At 35.2% G+C, this 26,359-nt stretch overlaps 1 protein-coding gene across 1 annotated transcript in view; it reads left to right on the forward strand.

The window, feature by feature from the left end:
• The first annotated feature begins 2,857 nt into the window (after positions 1-2,857).
• The window catches only part of LOC129228159 (decapping and exoribonuclease protein-like), a 29,777-nt gene continuing 6,275 nt past the window's right edge, over positions 2,858-26,359 (forward strand). The window contains exons 1-4 of the mRNA XM_054862814.1: positions 2,858-3,715; positions 8,233-8,444; positions 16,682-16,904; positions 24,013-24,148. Of these exons, the coding sequence (XP_054718789.1) occupies positions 3,402-3,715; positions 8,233-8,444; positions 16,682-16,904; positions 24,013-24,148 (885 nt within the window). The 5' untranslated portion in view covers positions 2,858-3,401. The remainder of the gene's footprint in view (positions 3,716-8,232; positions 8,445-16,681; positions 16,905-24,012; positions 24,149-26,359) is intronic.

Consider the following 26,359-nt stretch of genomic DNA (forward strand, 5'->3'; position numbering starts at 1 on the left):
TCGTGACGTCTGTATGTACGTATGTATGTGTGTATGTATCTCGCATAACTCAAAAACGGTATGTCCTAGAAAGTTGAAATTTGGTACGTAGACTCCTAGTGCGGTCTAGTTGTGCACCTTCTCTTTTGGTTTCATTCGGATGTTCCTAAGGGGGTCTTTTGCCCCTTTTTTGGGGGGGGGGGGGAAATCGTTGTTAATTTCGATGTAAACTCAAGTGGTGTTATAATTTGTCGGACACTTGGCGATATATCGCCAGTCTTTTGGTCGCCAAGTTTTGTCGCCAACTTGGCGAGAAATTTCGCGATTTTTTTTTTGAGCAATCACGATTGCTTATTGTTCTCATTCGACCGTTTTTGAGGTCCGTGCCTTTTTCAGCTTGGACCAGAAGCCTCTGCAGCACCATCGTCCACCGTTCTCTGTAGGCGGCGCGGCTGCTCCGGTTCTGAGCTATCCGCTTCTCCTGGTCGCTTCTCCATGTCCTACACACACGCATGCTCACACACGACTTCCCAAACATACACTCACACACGCCTACGTGCATACACACAGGTCTACGCACACACACAAGCCTACACACTTACACACACAACTATGCACACGTAACTGCCCAGGAGGAGAGGCAGGCTTGAGGGGGTGTTGACAGGAACCGTTTCTAGAAACAATAACTCCAATGAGTAGGGTCCTGTCTCAGTTCATGATTGCGAAAAACATAATTTGAATTCAAAATTTCAGAATTCAAATGAATATATTTTTTTTAAAAATCTGATTTCAATTTGGCCACTGTTGGTGATATTTGGTGATATTTAGAGAGTAAACTATTGAATCACATTAAAATTGCCAGTAACGGGGGAAATGACATTAAATTGGAGTAAAAGGAAGTCATGCGATGCACACATCAGCTCGTTTGGTACTGTAATTAGAAAAAAAAAGTAAGTATTTCCTAGTTCTTAGGATCTTTGGGCGAACCTGTTTTTTACGAGCACTCCGTTATAACGAGCAAATGTCGCGGTCCTTTCGCACTGGTTATAACCAAGTTCGACTGTACATACAGAAAAAAATAAAATAAAACAAATAATTTAAATTATAAATAAATCAATAAATAAATTTAAAAATTAAAAAAAAAAAAAAATCCCTCAAAAATTTCGATGACTCCCTGTTTGCACCCTTATTACCTATAATATCACTTTCGCCATTTCAAGCCAGGGCCGCCAAGAGCCAAGGTGGCCCATTCTCAGTTTGGTCGCCAGGACTGTTAAAACTAATAAAACTAATACTGGTTCACGTCCCCCCGAGCTGGACCCCTCCAAGGTCCAGGCCCATAGTCTCTGACTAGGCTGACATGGGCTCTTGTTGGCCCTGTCTCCAATCATAGTTGATACACATTTTACACTTTCACTTTTCTAATTTTTGTTTCATATGTTATGTACCAAAACAAAATTTTCCCCAATAGTATTACAATTGCCCGAGTAAATAACGATTTCAAAACCTTTTTCGACATAATTTATTTTGCATTAAAAAAAATCTTTAAAACTGTTTTCGAAATTTTGAACTGTATCCATTATGGTGGGTCAAGTTGATACACAAACGAATTAACAGTGGGGCGTAATAAGCAATGAAAGGGGGGGGGGGGGGACGTTTTAAAGAGTTGTTTTGAAAGAAGATTCTCACAAAATTTTTGACGTTGTAATTCGTGTTAGATGATAAACGTAAATTTGATTTGCAGTTTATACAAACATAAGAATAATTATCTTCTTCGAAATACGCTCTTTTAAATGTTTCCAATATAATTTCCTTCATTTAAGTTATTCTTTTTTTTTGTCATTTCGAAGTATTTCTAGGAAAAGAAATGCTAAATAGAAAAAACATTTAAAATGTGTGTGTGTGTCGAAATGTTACTTCCAACTTGATCAAAACAACGCCTTTACAATAACTCAAAAATGGGGAGAAAACTTCTTCTAATATAATCAACTATGAAATTATTTTATGGATAATTGCTTTTCAAAATAGTTACTGAAAATATTTATTACAATTAATCTCATTTATTTGCATACTAACTGCGCTGCCAGGCATTGCACGGTCTCCCTCAAAAATAAAAGTTCTGTCAAGAGACGCGAGTTGAACAGTTAGGCTTAAATAATAGGAAAAAACAATACTGTAAAACTCTTTGCCAAAATAATGATTCTTAAATAACGTTAACGCAAATCTAATAGTCCCGAATAAATTAAACGCAACCGTCCATTAATGTAACGAAAATCCTTAATTATCTTCTGCTGGCAGTGACGAAAAAAAAAAAAAAAAGATAAATGACCAAAAAATAATCAAAAGGGGAAATTTTTACCTCAAAACAAGAGCAAGAATTTATTTGTTCACCGTCGAGAAAGAAAATGACAACAGATCTCTCTTAACAAAGATTTTATTCAGGCTAATCAAAACTTTAATCTCGAAGCAGACAATGAATTTCGGATTTAATATTGATGTTCCTTTGCATAAAACTGCTTATACCTTTTCTTCTGTAGATTTTATAGCCTTAGTGGTTGATGGTTTTGGAATCCGAAGGTAGTAAATTTTACTTCAGGGTCCTGGGCGCTAGCCTGCATTGCCCGGCCCTCGAACCCCTGTCATTGACGCTGAAATAAGTTCAATCCGAAAAACGGCGCTTTTAAAATAGCGTGCTTCCTGCGCCATCTAGATTTTCCAAATTTGATCTCATTTTTCGTCACTACTCTTTCTACGCACTATAATCAGAGCAAGAAAAACAAGTAAAATAAGTAGAGTCCGGAAGGTGACCCGATAATTTCTCTCTCGGAATAAACAGAAGCTGCTTCCTTGTAGATTGTTAAATCGTTCATTTTCTTCTCGAGTTTTTGAATGGAGAAGTGTTCGAGAAGTGTTATTTGGCGTAAAGCCGATTTTCGCTAATTTAAAAACAATATTTTGCGTGAATTGATGTTCACGTAGCAATAGATTATGGAGTATGCGTTAAAAATTTTTAATTGATCTTGGGAAATATATTCTATTTGCAGTTAATTCAATTTTTAAAATGTGTTTACTTTTCATGCATAGCCAAAAGGAATCAATCGCGTGCTTGTTAATAACTATTTTATTTCATATTAGAATTCAGTCTTAATTTAAGAATTTACCAAGAATAGTCAGTTTATTCTTCTTCTGTCAAAGAGGTCTTAACTATATACTTAGAATATTGGAAAACTTCTGGTGATTTTGACACATCTATTGTCAGAGTATACCTGCGTCCGGTAGACTTCTACTCTTTCAGTTTTGCTCAATAGTGTTCATAAATAAATTGAATTCTAGAAGGAAAGGATTGAGAAAGCAGAAGGAAGAACATAATTGTAATATACTAGGCTACAAATGCAGTCAACTAGGCTACAAATACAGTGAACATGTCGAAAAAGACCGAAAAAAACGTGGTGAAAACATTTTCGCTGCCCCTTACCACTAGAGAGAAAAAGGCAGAACTCACATCTACAAAAGAAATCGGTAGCTTTTCTATTAACAAAGACAGAGTATATTTTCATGATGCATCTGAACTGAAATTTTACGTGCCGCGCGACAATCCAGTATACTTGGATTTAAATGTTGGACTCACAAACCCTTCATATCAAGCAAGAGCAGATATATTGGACGATTCCGAAAAAATGGATCACATATTGAAATGGATTGTTGAAGACAAGTTTAAACTTTTTAAGGAAGATAAGTATGTGCTTTTATGAAATAATGTTATTAGTTGTGTTTTCTGCATGTTGTGATTTATATTATTACTAGTGGTACCCGCACGGCTTTGCCCGTAGTAGAAAATTAAAAGGTCTTTTGGTTCGCCTGTATATTTACAAATAATATACGGTGTTTTTCTCGCCAATTGGCTTGCCCATGTTACAGTTCCACGTTATGATAACTTGGTAATTTACTCGTCCACTCTATGATAATTTTGCTAGGGAAAATGTTCTTAAACTTGGAATAGAAAAAGAACAAAATTGAATTTTTGAAAAATCGCTTCGAGATGCACACCCCCATGCTACAAACTAATTTTGTGGCAAATTTCATAAAATCAGCCGAACGGTCTAGTTGCTATGCGCGTCACAGACATCCAGACAGACAGAGATCCAGACAGAGAGACTTTCAGCTTTATTAATTTAGTAAAGATTCGCTATGAAAAATTTAGGGCTGCGGAGTCGGAGGGAAAATGGCCAACTCCGACTACTGGGTTTTGAAAAGCCCGACTCCAACTGCACGACTCTAGCTTTTTATTTATGTATTTATTTTTTTTTCAATCCCTCCATTGGAAGGGGGAAAAGCCCCTAAACAGAGATTAAATATTAGATCCTTTCTATGAAATTCTGATACTGTATTTTATTGTAAACCTAAGATGCATACAACGTTAGAAATTCAGTCTGAAAATCAAACTTTCAAATAATTGCGATTTTAAAAGTGAGATTACTACCACATTTTTTAAAAATTCAAAAAGATTAATTTTCTCCCATTTAATGCTAAACGAAATGATGTTGATCAAATCGTGTGCTTTCAATTTTTGAAAACTATCTTGAGGGAACAAAAGCTTATTTGCAAAATCAAAAAGCCTTTCTTGAAAGGGGGGGGGGGGGTGTCGACACCCATTAGGTGATTATAACTAGGGGACGGCGAAGGTATTCATTACAGAAAGTTTGGTAAACAATCAAGCCAGCTGGTTGCCTAGGATTTTCTTGTTAGTAGGCCTTTATAGTACCGTAAAGTGGGGCTACTTGAGCCTCCAGGCACTACATGAACCCATGAGAAAAAAGTGTTTAAAATCCGTTCTGGTTCTATATAGCTCAATGTATAGACGTAAAAAACTTTCTCCATGACAGGTAGCTGTACTAGGTAGAAGCTGGAGCATGAAACAAAGTTTCTGCTATTCCCACCTTTTTCTGATTGAGGTTATGATTGCAAGTTGTCTAAACAGTTGTTTTTTGTGTGTGCAAACTTTGCATATAAGTTCAGGGAAATATCTGATATTATCAAGGTCAAAATAGTTTTATGTTTGCATTTTATTTCTTAATAAAATAACAGTGTTTTAAGGTTATAGCTATATAATTAACACAGCAACTAATATAAGTTAGTAAAAGTGCACTGATTGACTCAAAATGGGGCTACTTGAACCCGGCGTTCAAATAGCTCCAAACCACATTTCATCACTGAATTATGTTAAGTAAGGTTTGTAATCTTTTACAGAGGCAGCTAGTGCCTCGAAAAACTGAGGGGGCCAGATCATAGGTGCACTCGCACCCCCCCCCCTCCATTACGGTTTTTGAAAAATAAAAAAAAATAGAAGTGTAAAAATATTTTTTTTTATTGAGCAATCACGATTGCTTATTGCTTTCATTTGACTGCTTCGATATGTCATCATTTTATTTTCCCACTAGCACCCTCTGCAGCATCACCGTCTACCGGCTCCTCACGATGCTGCTCCTATAGCAAAAGCCATCTCCAGGTTGCGTCAATATCCTACACTTACACGCATACATACACGCACGTACAAACACATAAACACACATGCATACACCTACACACATACACATACACACACACGCATACATACAGACATCTACATATATACCTACACACATACGCATTCCCCCCATCACAAACACTCATACACACACACAACTACCCACACACTCATACCTGCATACAGACACAAACACACACGCCTACATACACACACACACTCGTGATTGTGAAAAACATAATCTGAATTCCAGATGTCAAAATTCAAATTAATTTGTTTATAAATGTTTTTTTTAAACTCATTTTATTTAAATTTCTTAAAATAATAATTTGTGTTGAATAAAATAAAATTCATTTTAAACACAGGAGAAACTATATAATACTTTAACTACTAAGTAAATCACGAAAGATATTAATATCATGCTTATGTCCATGATTGCCGGCAGGGTGGTTCACCCCCTGACTTACAAAAAAAAATTTAATTAATCAGACAGGGAAAAGCTACAAAATACATCACGAAAATTATTAATCTCACGTTTATGTCCAGTAAGCTTTCAGGCATTGCACTACGCCTCCCCTTGCTGCACCTGTAAGTGACTGCAAGGAAAGCAATATTAATCTAATATTTTTAATAATAATATTATTTTTAATGTTTTAATAACTAATTATTAAGTTTAAAAACTTAATTAATTTTAACAAAGATGAAAAGGCATCTCAGTATTCGCTTTAAAATAAAAAATAAATAAAAATAGATAAAATAAACTTAAAAAAAACTTTTAATAAATAAATAAATAAACTAGTAAAAAAATTCTTAGCGATTTACATGCGGGTGTACTCTTCTGCATATGAATCCTCATTAACTTCATCACCTTTTGAAATAGGTTTTTCTTTTCTTATGCTGAGTTTTTGATCAAGATTTCAAAGAAAAAGGATGTCAATTGGATATGTGTTTTGCTCTATCCAATTTAACTTGTAATTAGAATACCCTTGTTTCTGCGTTAATGTTGGTCATTGTATCAATGCATTTGATTTATTACAGAAAGAGTAAATGCTAGTTGGTTATATCGAGTCACAGTCTGAGTGAAAGTTTTTTGGATAACTTCGTTGATTTCACCTCTCACTTTAAAGAGACATTCAAAAACTTGAGCTTCTTGAGCAGTTTAACTTACTACACTTTCAAACGAGTCATCCTGTGCTTCATACAAGTTTCTGTTGCCTCTTTTAGAGTCGTGACAAATACATAAACAATGTCGGACTTTTCATTGCTTTCTTCTTTCAAGAAAGATATTGTGAACTTTTAGTAAGTTTAAGGTTTTGAGTGCACGACCTCACTACAGCACAGGCCGACTAGGCCTGGGCCTGAGGCCCTATCTTCCTAAGGGGCCCCAAATTACTTAAAGAGTTATGTATAGCATTAGAACTATACAAAAAAAATACGTGTATTTTCAAAATAATAATAAAGTATGACTCGTTAATTGAAAAAAAAAAAAAAACATCTTTTTTCATTCTGCCAGTAGCAAATTTAATGTCACAATAATGTGGAGCCCCAAAAAGGATTCATAAATGCACATGATTTACATAGTTCTGTAATAAACAAAGGGGGCCCCAAAGCCAAAAATGCGTTCAGGCAGTCCCCAAACCAGTAAAACAACCGTTGCATTGCGCTAAAGAGTTTTCACGGGGCCTCCAAAACATTGTGGGCCTAGGGTCTCTTAATTAGTCGGGCTCTTTTTGAATGCCTTCCTTAAGCTTACAGAAGAGCTCCAACATTGCATTCTGGCTATTCCAGAGGGTGTTGCAATCTGAATTACTATTTTTCAATTTTTTAAAAAGCGTAATTTTCTAGATTTTAAATTTTAGTCATGGTTATGAAAATGTTTATAAATTTTACGCCTTTTCTCAAAAGTTAAATTTATGAAAACTGAGACCCCTGAGAATACCAATTCAATCTCAATAATAAAAAAAATAAATAAATACAAAAATTAAAAAAAAAACATTCGCTTTTTATTGTGTTCTTAAATGGTAAATCCACCGTTCATCATATACAGACATACGAGGTGGTTCAAATTTCAGATGATGCTCGTGAAAATTGTCGTTTTATTAGCGGCACAAGTTGAGAAAACTTTGCATCGGAAAAAAAAAAAAAAAATTGCAGGATTGGAAATCCCGGGGATTTGGCTCTCGATCCTGCGGGATTAATCCCGCTAAATATCATGCGGGATCCCGCGGGATTCGAAACCCTACAGGAGACGTACATAGGATACTTTTTATCCCGTTCAATCGCATTCCAGAAATATTTGTAATTGCAAATTAAATGTTTAATTAATTGTTTAGTTCTATGAATTCCTAACAGATGGCGGGGTAAGTTTAGTTCTATGAACTCCTAATAGATGGCGGGGTAAGTTAACTCGAGAGGGCGCTGGCCGACAATGTCGATAGCTACGTTATTGTGAGACTGTTGTGGTAAGCGAACTGAATTTTGAATGCGGTTTTTTTCCGATATTCAGGTACAAAATTTGATTTTGCAGAATTTTTCTATTGGGTTTTATTTTCCTTATTTTCTGCAACGTTTGTTTTTGTTCTTATTAAAAAAAGTGAATAAATTTCCTGTGTTTTCGTAAGAGCTGTGTCCTTATTTATGGAATTTCTTGCAGTGTGCCAGACTCATAACAATATGCAAAACCTTCTACTGAATCTCCTAGATAATATGAAATATTTTTCTTATTTCAGCCGTGTTGATTTCATATCCCACAGAGGTACTCTGAAGAAAATCATGCTTTTGGACATTGATAATCCAGAAGATAAATGGTCCATCTGTGCCACGAGATTCAAGGGAAGAATTTACATGGTTGCCGTGTTTAACGATTCGGGAAGCGAAGTATCGGAGCAAAATAAAAGAAGCTCAGCCTGGGGATACAAGTTTGAAGAATACATGATTTCAGGTATTTTATTTATTTACTAGCTTACTACGCGGCGTTTCCCGGTTGCTTCTCAATGTAATATATCTTTTAGATAATTAAATGGATGAATTCTATCTTAATGAGGGTAAAAAATTGCACTCACACCACTCTCAAGGCTTAAATCCTTGTAAATAGCGCAGAAAGTAGAGCATTTGCAGAAGAAATAACATCTAGTAAAAACGAAAAAGTATGAGGCATGTTGTTGGGGTTCTGTCGTGTCCACTGGCACGTTGTCTGCTGTTGAATCAGACGGGCGGCACATCCAGTGTCTTAATGCAAAGACAAATGATTGTCTTTTGCACATTTTGTGGGACAACCTTTTACGTGATACTTCGAATATGAAACCTTAGCTTAGAATGCTACTTTAGAAGTTTTTGTTTACCCCAACCATGCTATAGTACTAAAAAACTCTTCACATAAATTTCATTCTGGAAAAAAAAACATGGAATGTCTTCCTAGAAAGAGTCCTGGATAGAATTCAATGGCTTTTATCATGCACACATATATGGAAGCTATGCTTATTGGACACCGTTACAATAGTTTCAGATTAATTGAAAATCATCCTCAATGGTTCAAAAACTAAACAGATTGTCCACCGTACTATAGTGCCTAGAAAGAGTAGTGCGCCGACCGCCGCTGTTTTCCCCGCGATTCTTGAGGACGAAATTGAGGAATTCCGCTAGAGGGCAGTGCGGTTAGAGAGCACGTGCACGTTACTTATGACGAAGTTCACATTAGTTGATGCGGGATTTAGTTATAATTCGGTTATGCGTTACTGTTGTTTTTCCGCATTTCGTAAAATAATTATGAAAGAGTTTAAAAATATTTTAATGGACATATCGAAGTCAAATATTAAGAGAAAAAAAGCTACATCTTGTTTTCTACCAGGGTGCAAAAGTGGTTACGGATCAGGCAAAGAAAACGTTTCGCTTTCCAAAGTTACCGACGATGAGGAGAAACGCAAGCAGTGGCGTACCTAGCATGGGTGACACCCGGGGCGCCAATTTGTGGTGTCACGCCTACCCCCTCCCCTTCGACAAAAAAAAAAAATAATAATAATATTCATTGTAAGCATGAAATGCATACAATTTTCAGTCCAAGTACTGTCAATATGAACCTAATCCTGAGTATAGTATTCACCCCATGATGTGGGGTGGAAGAAGGGGGTCCTGGGGGTTTACTTCCAGAAAAATTCGCAATTTGTAGCCTTAAAAATGCATTTTAGCTTCATATTTTTCAGAAACTTGCGATTCCACTTTGGGTGTCACCCCCCTCGAAGGGGGGCATCCGGACCGGACCGCCCCCCTAATGACGCCACTGACTTAAGGAGTAAAACTCTGATTTTCTCTAAAAATTTCAATGGTGCTGTATGCACCATAACCTCTCCACCCCCTCCTCGGTAGTCTCCATCATGAGCCCTCCCCCATTTCCACTCCCCCCGACAGCCCCCCTGATTTAGCTAATATTATTTGATTAAATTACCGGAATATTTATTTACCGAGTAGAATGCAGTAACTTTAACAAGAGGTACCCACCCCCAAAAGTCATGCTCTTCCCCACCTGAAATTTTACCAAACACCCCCCAAAACGCAACCCTCATAATGACACAAAATCCTTTAAAAAACAACTTCTCTAAACTATTCTTTTGTTTTTAAATCGTGAAATAAATTCTAAATTTACTAACTTCTCTATTTTGTATCAAATTTGCAAATTTGGACTGCAACTTTTAGCGAATGGTATTTTAATTAGCTGAAATAATTCAGAAGCAGGTTTAATAATTAAATAAGAGACATGCAGTCCTTCAAAAATTTCTTTTGACAAATTTTACTACCCAGTTTCCTTTTATCTTTCCAGGAACGATGAAAGGTCACGCCAATTGCCAATGAAATATCTGACGAAATAAAGTAAAATACGAAACCATAATTGCTAACAAACTAGTGCTAAAATTTCAATAAATTATTTTTAAAAAAAATGCTTTAAAAGCTTATAGTGTATTATATTCATTAAAGATAAGTCATGTAATGTTTTTGTGGCTTCGAAAAATAAATTAACACCCCTGCCAGACATAAAACTTGTTCCAGAATCTATCTTTTACAATGAAATAAGTTCGATCCGAAAAACGGGGCTTTTAAGCAGCGAAATTAGCATGTAATCCCTGATTTAAAACGAGTCTGATTGAGAAACATAACGTGCTCCCAGGACGCAGCACCATCTGGATTTTCCTCAGATCTGACCTCGCTTTTTCTCCGTCGATCGGCACACTAATCTTTTAACAGTACAGAAAATAAAGAATTCAGTCATTGTTATTAATAGACGTTAACATTCCGTTTTTCGGTTTTCGATGTCGATTCCGAGTCACAATTGACTACAACTGTATTTATGTCGAGGACCGCATACTAAGTGCCTTGCCTCCATTATTTTTTATACCGATAGATGGCAGCACCATCACCGGATCGAACAGTTAATGAGAACTTAGAACTAGACCAGGAGCTAATAGCTACCTGGTGCTAGCACCCCCAGAGGTATCGTTTCACTTGGAGGACATTGAGACCACGAGCATATTTAACGTCGCCCAGTCCCCTTTAATGACGACGGTGCATCTTCGACCATCGAGGTTCGAACTCAGGACCTTCTGGCCCCGAATCCGACATTTACCGATCGGGCCACCACGGCCCCTTTTCGGTTTTCTGGCGGTGTTTTTCGTATCAAGGTATCACGTGTTAGGTAGACTCATTTTATAAATTTTTGTAAGTGTTCAGGTATGCAAGCACATTTTGTAGAAAACATTCGCTTAGTATAAATTACTTTACAAAATGTGTCTGCTTGCACTTCCCATGGCGATTTAGTACCATGCCATGGATTAAAATTGGATAAAAGTAACTTACATTGAAAGATGCACGTCACACAGCTTCATTTTATTTTCTTATATTTTTGTAAAAATTTATATTTTCGTTGGTAGGAAAGACAGTAATATCACTGTCTTGTAACGATGGGGAATTTGTCCAGATTTAAATTCTATTTCAAATTTTTAAAACCTGATACTTGCCGTAAATGTTGTACATGAAAACGAACTACAGTCGGACCTCCATATATTGAAGTAGCAAATTGCCGGGAAAAAATTCGATATGTAGAAATTTCGATATATAGAAACAATCTTATTTTATCCTATAAATCACCTAAAACATTAAAATTAAAGCTAATTTTCGTGTATGAAACCTAATTTCTAATTTATACGAGCATCATATTAAATGAAAGTTGATAATTAAAAAAGTAACAGAAATTACATTTTTGCGCCTTCATACATCTTCATTCTTCGGCAATTCAACTTGATCTGCAACATGAAGAGATTTTCGTTTTGACAAATCGAGAGAAAAGTAAAAATCTAATCTACGTAACTTGAATGATTTTTACTGCAGATAAAACGACTAGGAACGATAATCAATAGACAAAAGGGACGAATTGAAACTGATTTTACAATGTTACTGGTTACAACTAAGATATTTGAAACAAACTTGAAGGAATTTAAGAATTCTAGAACGAAACGACAACCTATCTATACACCCCTCAACACCAGATTCCTTTCGAGTTTCGTAGCAACCTTTAGTGAATATAATTTTCTCCCCTAGCCTTTATTTTTCATGAGACAAACAGTCTAAAGAGGAAAAAAAATCTACAAATGTCTCGAAAAAAAATTCAATATATAGAGATTTTTTCGATATATAGAAACAATTTTTCTATGTAATGAAAATAGAAATTTTCTGGGATTTCGATATATAGAAAATTTCGATATGTGGAAGTTCGATATATGGAGGTTCGACATAAAAACCGCAACAGAACTGCGTTATAGACTGTAAAAAAAATCCGGAAACGTTTCTGAGTATATCGTGCAGCTGTGGTTCATGAAAGTTTCAAAAACGTTTCTGAGTATTTCGGAATCCTCTTTCTGTAATGTCCAGAAACGTGTCTGAGTATTTCGGAATCCTCTTTCTGTAATTTTCAGAAACGTTTCTGAGTATTTCGGAATCCTCTTTCTGTAATGTCCAGAAACGTGTCTGAGTATTTCGGAATCCTCTTTCTGTAATTTTCAGAAACGTTTCTGAGTATTTCGGAATCCTCTTTCCGTAATTTCCAGAAAAGTTTCTGAGTATTCTGTGCAGCTGCGGTTCATGAAAGTTTCGAAAACGTTTCCGAGTATTTCGGAATTCTCCAAACAATTTTCAAAAACGTTTCCGAGAATTTCGGAATCCTTTTTCCGTGATTTTTTCTAAAATATAATTCTTTATTATAGTATTGCATACCATTCAGTTTCAATTCTTTCATATCTAAGAGCAATAATACAAGCAATTTTAGAATCATTCGTGGATTTTTTTTTTTTTTTGAATTTCTAATGACAAATAGCATGGTTAACAGCATAACATATGCACAGTTATAAATTTTTGAAAAATTATGAAATAATCTAATAGTTTCATTCCTAATCACAAAATCGTCGGGGAATTGGAGTGGGGGTACCTTCTGAAAAGTGGAGATTGTTTGTTAAACAATCTTAAACTTCAGTTTTTCTCTCAATATTTTCAAGACAAAACTATCAACATATTGTATTTTTAATGCAGAACTTAAAAACATATCTTGTATCAAACTTGATAGCTTTTATTTTCGAATAAAATTTGACAGGACTTACCTACCCTTCGCGTTCCGGAATTCGTTCACCTCAAGTCAATTTCTCTGACGAACAAAGTGTACCGAAAAGTACCAACAGAGAAATTGATGAATTTAAATATGACACCAAGTAACCCTGCTGGAACCATTCGGGTTGATTCTTCTGTTCTTGCCTTTTCCAGCTTATCACAAATATAAATACTTATTCAAAATAGGTTACTGATTTTATTTTTACAGTGTGCGCAAAATGCATTATATATTTTATTTATTAAAACATTGAACTCTATTACATGATTATTCCATTTCATATATACGAGAATCCCCCCCCCCCCCACCATGAGAGTGATGGTGCAGCCATAAAATGCTATGAAGCACCCACCCCCCCTTGAAAAAGCAACCTCCTGAAAATGTCAATGGCACAGTCTGCGTGATGAACGCCCCTCGTCTTCCCCATATATGTACATTGTATATTAATAACATAGTTTTTTAAAAATGATCACTTTTAAAACAATGACATGAAATAATATTACTTTTTATTTTGGCATGTAAATGCAGCTGTTCCATTTTTGCCACTGACTCATTCCTCCTGACTGTCCTACATTAAACTAGTATGCATGCAGTAGGTACTGTCCTGAGGACGACAAATTATAGGGACTTGTTTCTTAATTTAGCCAAGGTAAAAAAAACCCTACTTTTAATTTTAGGTTTAAGCTCTTGTTTATTGCATATAGTTTAGCATATGGTGCGTTTGGCCCAATGTAATGCATATATTAGAGCTTAAAAACTCTCTATTTAGTAAATAGTTTAATATTTTTTGGTCTTTTGACCATATTTATCGAATCTTCCACGGCTGATGAGCTCCGAATTCAACCTTTCAACTTTATTCTAATAATTGCTACTTTTAATTTTCTTTTTCTCATTGCTATTCATTGCTTGTGTATTTCATATATATACAAAAATATATTATTGAAAAATAATTCTTGTTTGTTATAATTGCAGCTTCTTTCCCTTAAGAGCAGGTACATTGCAACTAAAATAAATCGTACTAATGAAGCTCTGCTGAGATAAATAATATTTCATATATAATATAAATTATAAATCAAAGTATCATATACATTATAAATCATAGTATCATATAAATTATAAGTCAAATACTTTAATATGGTGTAAAAATACAAAATTATTTTATTAAGTCTTTTTTTTTTGCTTTTGGTAAAATTGAGGCTCGTAAAACGAAAAAAATGAAGACACTTTTAAATACATATATGTATCTATTTGTTAAAGAAATTAATACACATTTAACTAATTTAAAGCGTTTCGCTAATGCAAATATTTAAAGAGATATCGTCATTTAGATAATACTGAAGCACTATGTTCCTAATTACAAGAGATAGTTTTTTTTTACTTCATACAATCTAGCTACACTGTTTACAAGAGAATGAAAACATGCAACCTTAAAGACGAACTATCAAACCTGACAATTTGCATATTATAACATTTAATTCATAATGCTTAATACATAAATGTTCAGCCAAATATTAACTGAGATTGACACATAAAAACAAAGTACACAATAACACTTATTTAAAGTTTTTTATAATCTTCAATTCATAAATTTTACAGAATAAAACTAGACACACTTGCACTTTAAATATGTGTTCTATGTAATGTAAAATATTTTCAAATTGCAATAGTTCACAACGAAAAAATGATACTGAGGAAAATAGTTTTTTTTAACGAGATTTATATGAACTAAATCTCTTTAAAGTAATAGAGTTGCAAAGCGACTTACCTATTCGTCGGTGGTGGTCTTTTGCAGGCTTTGGTCACCAAAAAGGTGATTTTTATGACAGAATAAAATTCTGCCAACAAAAATTACCCATTTGGTAGAAAGAAGAAAAGTATCCAAGAAAAAAGTAAATTACCTACACAAGTTATGCGACGCAACAAATTTACATGGCGTCCTCTCGGCAGTTATTTGGTTTTTAATTTCAGTTTGTATTCCTTCCGCGAGCATGCGTCGAGAATTTGCACTTCGTACTTAAAAATAAGTGACATAGCTTCAAATTCAATCTCATGACGATACATAAGCAAGAAAATATAAGACTTTAAAATTATCTTCAGTGAATTCATGCGAGGAACAAAACTTCTACTAATCCCCTTGATGAGTGTTACTTCGCATACATGAGTCAGCACTTGTTTTCATTGCGTGCTTTCGAAAGTCTCAGTTTGGATTTGCTGCTGGACTATAAAATTGCCGTGTGAGCTGCGCATGCGTCGACTCTTACTTTCTTGCTAAACGGGAAAGGTTTTTGATTATAACAGAAAACTGCTGAGGGCATACGAATCTGTGTATTACGGAATTTTTTGTATATTCAGAGAGTTTTCCGAGATTTTTTACAGTGTAGTATTTAAAAAATGATCACTTTTAAAACGATGACATGAAATAATATTACTTTTTATTTCGGCATGTAAATACAGCTGTTCCATTTTTGCCACTGACTCATTCCTCCTGACTGTCCTACATTAAACTAGTATATCCACGAAGGAAATGTTATTTTCGGAATAACTAATGTCAAGGAATTTTTTTTATTTTTAACCACATTTAACAAAATTAATAAGCAGATGAATTAATTGCATAACTGTTCTTACTAATAGATAACATGGTCATTTTCTAATGGTATAAAATTTTTTTAAATGAATGAATAAATTATAATAAAAAAAGATAAATAATACTGGCACATTTTTTGTGAAGCATATTACAATACTAGAAAATATTTGCATTACCATATTTTTAATGAATTAAACAATTGTTTTTTTTTCTCTTTGAACCAAAATGTATGTACATCCAAGTATTTCGAGATAACTTTTCTGTGATTGCTTCTCAAATATAAATCTTATTTCTTTTGCGTAATTAATCAGTTTCAGTTAGTTGCAACAAATAGTACACCGCGCACATAGCTATGTAGGATAACTTTAAATTAATTCGATAAGCCCAAAAACATTTACAATTGGAGCCTCATCAAATGCAAATCAACAAAAATATAAATGTATATAACAACATGTTTTAAAATATTCATTAATACTTACAAGTGAACATGAGCGGAAGAAAATCTAAGTACCTCCATTACAACTGAATAAGTAATCCAAAGGGTTTCGTTTCATCAAGGAAAACATAAAGCATTTACATGTAATGAATTACTTCAAAATTATTTCTGTATGCTACAAAACTTTGCCATTACAAATTTTTTTATTAAATTTTAATTAATAAAATAATATAAACTTAGAAATTAAAATAATTATGAATTTTATTTAACATAATAAGACATTTTCAGTATTTAATGTTAAGTCTTAATAGTTAATGCTTATTGTGATATTATGCTACTTAGTGTAAGCATCAATTCATTCACCTCCGAATTAGGGACACCTCTAAGGAACAAAAGTCTGGTCCCCTTAGTGTCCCTTACTGAGAGGTTCTACTGTAGTTTTGAGCAGCGCAGATGGAATGTATAATTATTATCTTTATAACGATTTGAAATCATCACCTATTTCTTATTTAACAGATCAGCCAGGAGGAGAACCAAGAGTGGATTCAACGACACATGAACTGGAGGAATTTTGCATTGTCGTCCAATCTAAATTGAGTGATTATACTCTGGCTTACAAAGTGGAGATTGATGGGATTCACAGTGACCGTTTGGACGAAGAATCTCCTCAGTGCTACGTGGAGCTGAAGACCTTCGACAGGACTCTCATGAAGGAAATATGGGGTTCTTATAAAACAAGGTATGTGCTGCCTTGGGAAGGTAAAGAGCAGTAGTATATGCAGAGATAAGTTTTTGAGATGCTCGAAGAAACGCGTTTTGGATTTCGTACTAACAATAGGGAACTGTTGGAATTTGACGCTTTTTTCGTGCTTTATTTTCAGCGGAAATCAAATAAGCTTGTACAATAAAGCAATGAATGACAAATAAATAAATAAATAAATTTTTGACATTTTTTATCTTTTTCTCCATCTCGATTGTGCGTGCAGTCATGTGTGTGTGTATATGTAGGCGTGTGTGTGTCTGTGTATGTATTCGTGTGTGGGTGTATGAAGGCGTTTGTGTGTGTATGTAGGCGTGCGAGTGTGTGCAGGCGTATGTCTGTGTATGTAGGCGTGTATGCAAGGGCGGATCCAGAGGAGGGAGGGATTGTTTTTTTACTTGACCTCTTACTACGAATCTGATTTACACCTGCTGAAAAGGGAGTGCCAGAGACATCATTTTCATTTTAAACAATTAGAATATAGACATTTAGCCAAGCTTTCTGCTAATAGAGGTTAAATTCAATTTCGTTATATTTTCGGCGGAATTTTTCCAACCCCCTCCACTTAACATCATCGAAAGTCGTCAAAAATTGCGCTTTTCGGAACTTCAGTTTCCAAAAGGTTTCCAAGAGGGGGATTTGAACCCAATTATTTCCTTAACGTCATTTTAAAGAAGGCCTACTTTTATTTTAGGACCTTAATTCGAAAAAGAAAATATAGGAAGGCCCCTCAAGGGAGGGGCGATCGCCCTCATCGCCTCCTCCCTTGTATCCGTCCTTGCGTGTATGTGTGTAGGCGTGTGTGTGTGGATGAAGGCGTGTGTGCGTGTGCAGATGCGTGTGTGCATCTAAGCGTGTGTTTGTATGTGTGTAAGCATGTGCTGTCTGTGAACGTGTAGGACATAGGCCCAGTGTTGCCAGATTGGGGGAAATTTCCCCATTTTGGGGGAAATCTGGTGCTCTCTGGGGAATTTTTGGGGAAATGGGTTTTGAGGGGAATTCTTTGGGGAAAAATTTTTTCCTTGGGGAAAACCTGGGGAAAAACAAACCTCGGGGAAAAAAGAATTTTTTTCGTGTTTAAATTTGCGTCTAGAAGTAGTGGGTTTGTATCAAACAGCATTGGTTAGCTTTGCTGAACTTTATGGAATTCGCATTTTGCATTACGTGGAATGTTATGCTATGGAATTCGCATTAATGTTCTGCGTGAGTAACTAGTTAATACGTGAATCAGGTAAAAACAAGTGTGATGAAGAGTGTTCTTGGATAAATACATACAAAAATCATAGTTTAAATGCACATACAGAAGCACAGTAGTAAATACGAGTAGAAAAAAAGTATTTGGTTATTTCTTATCTCTTGGTCAGGCGCTTGTATTTATGAGTAGTGGCACTAGTCAGTTGCCCGTAGTAGAAAATTAAAAGGTCTTTTGGTCCTCTTGTATATTTACAAATAATGCAAGATGAATTTCTCGCCAATTGACTTACTTGCCCAGTTTACGGTTCCACGTTATGATATTTTGGTAATTTACTCGCCCACGTTGTGATAATTTGCTCGGTGAAAAGTTCTTAAAATTGGAATAGAAAAAGAACAAAATCGAATTTTCGAAAAATCGCTTAAAGGTACACACCCCCATGCTACAAACTAATTCTTTGCCAAGTTTCATGAAAATCAGCCGAACGGTCTTGGCGCTATATGCGAGTTAGTGATCCTCTAGAGATCCTGACAGACAGAAAGAGATCCGTACTGAGAGATATCCAGACAGACTTTCAGCTTTATTATTAGTAACTAGTGGTACCCGCACGGCTTCGCCCGTAATAGAAAAATTAAAAGTCTTTTGGTTCGCCTGTATTTACAAATAATGTATTGTGAATTTTCTCGTCAATTGGCTTGTACTCATGTTACGGTTACACGTTATGATAATTTCGTATCTCGCCAATTGGCTTGTGCCCATGTTACGGTTACACGTTATGATAATTTCGTAATTTATGATAGTTTTTTTTCTTAAAATTGGAATAAAAAAAGAACCACATCGAATTTTCGAAAAATCGCTTCGAGGTGCACACCCTCATGCTACATAAAAACTTCGTGCCAAATTTCATGAAAATCGGCCGAACGGTTTAGGCGCTATGCGCGTCACAGACATCCTACAGACATCCAGACATCCAGACATCCTCCGGACAGAGAGACATTCAGCTTTATTATTAGTAAAGAAGATAATAAAGCAAGATAAAGAAGATTTAAAAAAAAAGCGAAGATGCGAAGAAAAAAAAAAGTTGGGGAATTTTATAAAAAAATTTGGCTATTTGGGGGAAAAAAACGCTTTCAAGAGACAAAAATATTAGAGGAAGTAGATTCATTTTATGAAAATATTAGTGGAAAAATAGTTTTTGAATTTGGGGAATTTTGGTAGAAAACATCGCTTTTTGGGGAAAAGTTGGAAGGAAATTGGGGAAATCTGGATTTGACCATCTGGCAACACTGCATAGGCCTCACCGCCCGCCCAGGAGTTGTCCCGCTTCCATATAGCACCTTTTGGTGAAAACAATATTTGGCGAGAAACTATTTTACAGTTAGTAAACCCATCGTAATCTCCCTAAACTGCAGCAGTCGTTGTAGCAGTTCTCGCGCGTTCGTAAACAAATGTATTCCGTTTTGATCGGAGTCAATTTAAAGTAGAGGTGGGCAATGTCGTTCTTTTTAATGATCCGTTCATTAGAGGATCGTTCATTCTTTTGATCCGTTCATTTAACTTGTTCATTTGACTTCATTCATTTTAAAACGTTGCAGGTGATCTTTTTGCACGACAAACTCACGAACACTCAAAATGTTTCATTTAAACAGTAATATTCTTTGAAGGAAAAATTAACTAAAATTATCCAAAAGTAAGAAAAAATGTCTATGAAAAATTAATCAAAAAATTTTACTTGGGTTTAGACGTAGAATGCAAGCACAATTAAACCGCTTCATTGTCAGTGGGTGGGAGCAACAAACACTCAAAGAAGCCTCACAGGTTTCGGAACGCATCGCGAGTCAGCAAGTAAACGAGGCGAAAGCATTTCTTGATATATTTATTACTAGTGATACCCGCACGGCTTTGCCCGTAATAGAAAAATCAAAAGGTCTTTTAGTTCGCCTGTATATTTACAAATAATGTATGGTATTTCTCGCCAGTTGGCTTGTACCCATCTTACGGTTCCACGTTATGATAATTTCGTATCTCGCCAATTGGCTTGTGCCCATGTTACGGTTCCACGTTATGATAATTTCGTAATTTACTCGTCCATCTTATGATATTTTTTTTCTTAAAATTGGAATAGAAAAAGATCCACATCGAATTTTCGAAAAATCGCTTCGAGGTGCACACCCCCATGCTACATACTAACTTTGTGCCAAATTTCATGAAACTCGGCCGAACGGTCTAGGCGCTATGCGCGTCACAGACATCCTACAGACATCCAGACATCCTCCGGACAGAGAGACTTTCAGCTTTATTATTAGTAACTAGTGGCACCCGCACGGCTTCGTCCGTAATAGAAAAATTAAAGGTCTTTTGGTTCGCTTGTATATTTACAAATAATGTATGGTGAATTTTCTCGCCAATTGGCTTGTACCGACATTACAGTTTCACGTTATGATAATTTCGTATCTCACCCATTGGCTTGGGCCCATGTTACGGTTCCACGTTATGATAATTTCGTAATTTATGATATTTTTTTTCTTAAAATTGGAATAAAAAAAAGAACCACATCGAATTTTCGAAAAATCGCTTCGAGGTGCACACCCCCATGCTACAAACTAACTTTGTGCCAAATTTCATGAAAATCGGCCGAACGGTTTAGGCGTATGCGCGTCACAGACATCCTACAGATATCCTACAGACATCCTACAGACATCCAGACATCCTCCGGACAGAGAGACTTTCTGCTTTATTATTAGTAAAGAAGATAAAGATAAAACCAATGTTAAAGTAAACACAGAACTAATGTTCGTTAAAGCGATTCAGAATACGATTTGAAAAAAGACAAGATGACATTAATTTAAAAAGAATTAACGTAGTTACAGCCAATTTACTGTAAACTGGTTTCAAAAAAAAAAAAAAAAAATATTTTTTTTAAAGTAAACATCTGCTTTTTAAATAAAAACTGGCATAAGTTGTCGAAACTGACCTTTTTTGATCCCAAAACAAGCATCTTTCAACCATGGCATCTACATAAAAGAAAAAATGTGCGTTCCTCGAAATATTTTCCCCAGCTACAGCACTGTATAATATACATATAGTAGTATTAATAGAATATGTAAAAAAAAAAGACTCACCTTAATATTAGGGAGCTTCAAACTTATTCCAAAGTACCGATCAGAACAGGAAAAAGCACAACACCCTTTTAAATAGGGCGGGGGGGGGGGGGGGGGGTAGACAGTAATAACCCTTATTAAAAATCTCGGGATATTGAATGTTGAATTTAAGCGACTTGGAAGTTGCCAACCAACTTGAAAATAATGCCAAATCAATGCAGATAGTAGATGATAGGTAGGCTTGCCAAACGTCCAGCATTGATCGGGACACAATGCCGGTTTTTAGACAAAATCCCGGGATCCCAGCCGGTTTACTTCATGTTCCGGTTAAAGATAAAATTGATTACAGATGACCAAAAAGTGTTAAAATAATTAAATGTGAAGGAATGTGTAAAAAATAATAACTTTGTCATTTCTGTACCTCAGAGCCAGACTGGTGCAAGCCCAAAGATTGCCATTTTCTGTTTATTACTGTATTGTATGTAGAATACCAGTCCACATCGATTAATTCACGTAATTGCAAAAAAAAAAAAAACTTTGTAATTATTTACTAGGTTTTAAAAGGCGCGCGGCCTATCCTTTGCATGCGCCAGACAAATGTTTTCCTATCTCCTGCAAAGCAGCGATTATGTTACTTACGTTAGTCTGGCTCTGAAGTACAGATTTATAACATTGACTTGTAAAATTAATATCGGATTAGTTTGTGATGATTTTTACAACAAGATTAAAAATAAAAAAAATTTCAAAAAATAATAGCTAATGCAAAGAATATATAAATGTTGTTCAAATTTTTATTACACAAAACATTACTAAAAGGATACGTTGTAAAATTGCAAATGAACTGCAACGGTTAAAGAAAAAATGATGAATAAAGCGGAAAGTATAAAAAGGTTAGAAATGAATATATTGTATTGCACTGAGAAAAAGGAAATTCGAGATTGATTGAGAGTTAAAAATTTGAAGATGAATGTGTATCAAAAAAAGAAAACATTGTTGTCTGAGGCTACAAGTTGTCCTATGCTGGTAAATGTAGAAAGAAATTTTTAGCCCATTATTTAGCTTTTTTTTTTCTTTTCAATTTTTTAAGGTTTAATCATCACTTGTCGTCTCGAGTGACTAATAAAGTGCAACATGGTAAATGTAGGTAACGTTCATATCTGCCTAGTTTTTGACACAGAAACATTTGAAAATTAGAAAAATCTCACCAACTGAAGTCTAGGTACCTATACTGAAGTCTCAGAAAATACAGCAGTCCGACAAGTTATAAGCGAGAGCAACAAAAATTTTGAAAACTGAAATCACATTTCACATTCCAAATCTCATCGAAATAAATATTTTTTAAAAATTATCTCAGTTTATATTTGGTCCGAATTTCAGTCTACGGGCGATAGGGCGATCCCCAAACGGTAATGAAAGAGCTGATTTCCTCGAAAAGAAAGGCTGTTTAGCAGAGACCAAATAATCTGTTGACCTTTCATTCAGCTAAAATTCTCCCCAAAATGAAATTTGAGGATAAATTGAAACTGGATATTTCAACATTAGCTAAGGGAAAGGCCTGGGAATGTCTTTGGAATAATGGTTCGACTGTTTAGGACCTTTCACGAAGCTGTTCCCATTTTTCGTGTGCTAACTGGACAGGATTTTCTAAATGCCCATTTGTTTAAAATTGGACTCGAGGACTCACCGGCTTTCAGCCTCGCGATTCTGGACTTTTAATGAACAGCTTACATTTGGACACGTGCATTGCGCATACAGATTTTAATTGTATTGTCCGAACATATTTGATTTATTCTCAGTTTCGCCGACATTTAAAATTTTCTTTCCCTTACATATTATGTCAAGGGGGTATAATTGAAACTGAAAAACAGGAGGGAAGGAAATGTGTCGGTGAAACTTGGGGGGGGGGGGGGGGGAGGACACCGAGTATTTGGAAGCCAGAAGAGGAATACAGTCGGATCCCGCTACAACGCGATCCGACTTAAGCGAAATGGCTATAACGCGAGTTTTTCATGAGTAATGAATTTTTTTAATGAGGACACAAATTACTCGCCTGCAACATGAAATTTTTCGGAAAAGAGCGGCGGAGAGTTAGAATGGGCTTCGTTGACACTAAATATTGGTTTTGTGAATGGACTTTCATCCATTTAGCATCAATGAAAGCGGAAGTCCACCCACTGTATTAGTCTAAGCAACGTTTTGCATTAGTTTATACAAATAACCACTCCGATTCTTAACTTCTTTATTTTTTCATTTTACATGTGAACGTTGATAAAATACGTTGAACGTTGATAACAGTCTGATCGCTTTGCATAAACCTACTTCATTTTTAAAATTACAAATATATTTACTATAGCGATATTGTTAAGTGCTATAATAATGCTGTAGTGTACATACTGTAAGTACCATACTGCTTTATTTTAAATTTCTCTCCCCCATTAATCATTGATTTTGTGCTAAATTACAGAATTTTATGTCAAATAATAACGCTTTTTCTAAAATACAGAAAAAGTCGGTTCTTTGTAAAAGATACTGCAGTATATAACTAATAAAGGGTTTGAAACAATATGACGGGTTTTTACAAACGTCTGAAACAATTGGGTATGCTTATAAAAAATTACTAAACACACCTTGTTCCACAACGCGAAATTCCGACTTACGCGAGGTGTCTTGGAACGCATCCCTCGCGTAAGTAGGGACTCGACTGCAACTTAGGTGTTAATGCCTGGCATTTGTATAAATAAATAGACTATGATGGTATTTCATTTGTAAATATTTGTCGTTATCTCTCCCACAGGAAGAAGTTTTTTGACCACTGGATTCATATACATTTTGCTGGAATTAAAACTATAGTGTTTGGTTTGAAAGATAAGAATGGAATCGTTACGGAAGTTGAAGAAATGGAAGCATCTGACTTGCTAAGTAAAACTAGAGTATGAAAGCGTTATTTCACTCTTTGAAGCTACTTCTCGTTGGATTTAACACCTTGAGTACACGCATTATCTTAAATTAATATTAAATTCAAGCGCAATTGATAAAAGGTGAAAACTAAAGTAGCATCACGTATTGTTAAAAAGATTCTTGGAGTTATACCGTTTTTTTAATAATAATAAAATATTAGCTATAAAAATGCCTCTAATTTGAAACTTTTAAATGAAACTCTTGATAAAATAAATACTTAATAAATAATTAGTTGAATGACCAAGCCGATTGCGAAATTGCTTTCAAACGTGCATTAAGCGCGCAAATCGCACATGCTCTGCCAGTGCCCTTTCTTTGCGATCATTTCTATCAACTGCGTTCTTTGCTCCAGTTGGTTGTCTCTTTCTTTTGAAGAAGTACATTTCGTTAGAATTGTTTCAAACAATTAGATTATTAATTCAAATGTAAATAAAGACACTATTTTTACATAAAAAAAATTTGAAGGGAAATAAGAAACATAAGTCAAGGTTTTTCTTCAACATCGTAACGGAGAATTAAACTTCCAAATGTAGCATAAGATGGTGACTCCGATAGATCAGCGTCAATTTTTATCAATGCTGCTTTAAAAGATATATGAATTTGGTAAGATCTCATCTTTAGTGTGCTGTTCAGTTTTGATCTCCTTATCCGACGAAATATTGGGTTTGTTTCATTGTAAAGGGCTCAAAAAAGGTCTTCTAGGCTAGTAAGAGGACTTTCATATTTAGATTATGTTGCCAGACTTAAAAGTTTTAATAGCCTGTACCAAAGAGGAATCAGATGGGAAATGATTCACTTGCTTAAATTTATCATTATGAAAGATGTTAACGGGTTAAATTTCTGCATGGAAAGCAGGACAAGGGTTCATTGTTTTAAGCTATCCAAATCTCAGGTTGATCTGGAATTTAGGAAAAAATATCACGTTAGTTCAGCAATTCCCAACCCATGGGCCGCGGCCCAGAAGTGGGCCGCAAACAGCGTGTAACTGGGCCGTAGACACTGGTCAAGAATCTAAACTGAAAAAAATCTTTGGGTCTTAATTTCCTTTTTTTTGGGAAAATTCACTTGTTAGATGTAATGTCACTTAAAAGCTCTCCCTGTCTCATATAGCCAATAAGGAACTTTAAGGTTTTTGGTACTTCTTAGAAACTTTCCCTTATAATTGAAGATGAACCTAATGAATAGGAAACTTCGTTGAAAAAATTGCCGAAGAAACTAGTATTAGCTTCAAGTTAAAAGTGCTTCTCTGTTGTTGAACTGGCAAGACAGTTATGAGCAGATGATACCCTCTCCCCACTCCTACCAGAAAGTACATTTAGGCTGTGCAAGTAATATATAGTAGTTAGTGGGCCGCAACAGTGTTTTCTACGAAAATACTGGTCCGCACAACTAAAAAGGTTGGGAACCGCTGCGTTAGTTGGATCGTGGGCACTTGGAACCGCTTAATGGAAGCAACCGAGTAAGGCGGGGAGATAGCTTTGAGAGGATCATTGATCTTCATCGGGGACTAATAAAGTGACTTAGGACCATCCCAGCTGGCACTGGTCGTCACATTTGTGTTTGTATTTGAATAAGTGGCAAAGATGATTGCTCCAAAGAAGTCGATCGTCGAAAAATCAACAGGAAAAGAAGAAAAATACCCATTGACTTGAAAAGAAAAATGAGGAATAACATTTTTCATAAGAATATTCTGTCCTATGACGGTCGAATTAGCAATATTTTAATTCAAATTAAGGAATGAAAAAATATAACTAGAAAGACAATAGAGAACCAAGTTGTTTTACTCTCTTAAATGAAACCAAAGTATGATATCCTTGTCAATCCTATGTCCGGTTCATAACATTAAAATAAGCATATTGACTTTTTGAAAGAAAAATATGGATATTTCTTATTAACACGATGTAGGTGAAGTGCAAACAGTGATCAATACAGGCTTTAAAAGTGGAGTAATAAGGAAAATTGAGATTTCTATCGGACATTCTTTGTAATGCTTTATGAGTTTCATACAAATAAGTTACAATTACGCCACCTACTCCAACATTTGAATAGAAATAACCGCAAGCAAAAGGATATTGGAACTGAGAAAAAACTGGAGACCCTGTGAAAATATGGCTGTAGTAAACTTTTAGAAAGAAGATGTATCATTGGCAAAGGTTTCACCTGTGATGAACATGAGAGAAACC

Source organism: Uloborus diversus, chromosome 8 (assembly GCF_026930045.1).
Source record: "Uloborus diversus isolate 005 chromosome 8, Udiv.v.3.1, whole genome shotgun sequence".
NCBI lineage: Eukaryota > Metazoa > Arthropoda > Arachnida > Araneae > Uloboridae > Uloborus > Uloborus diversus.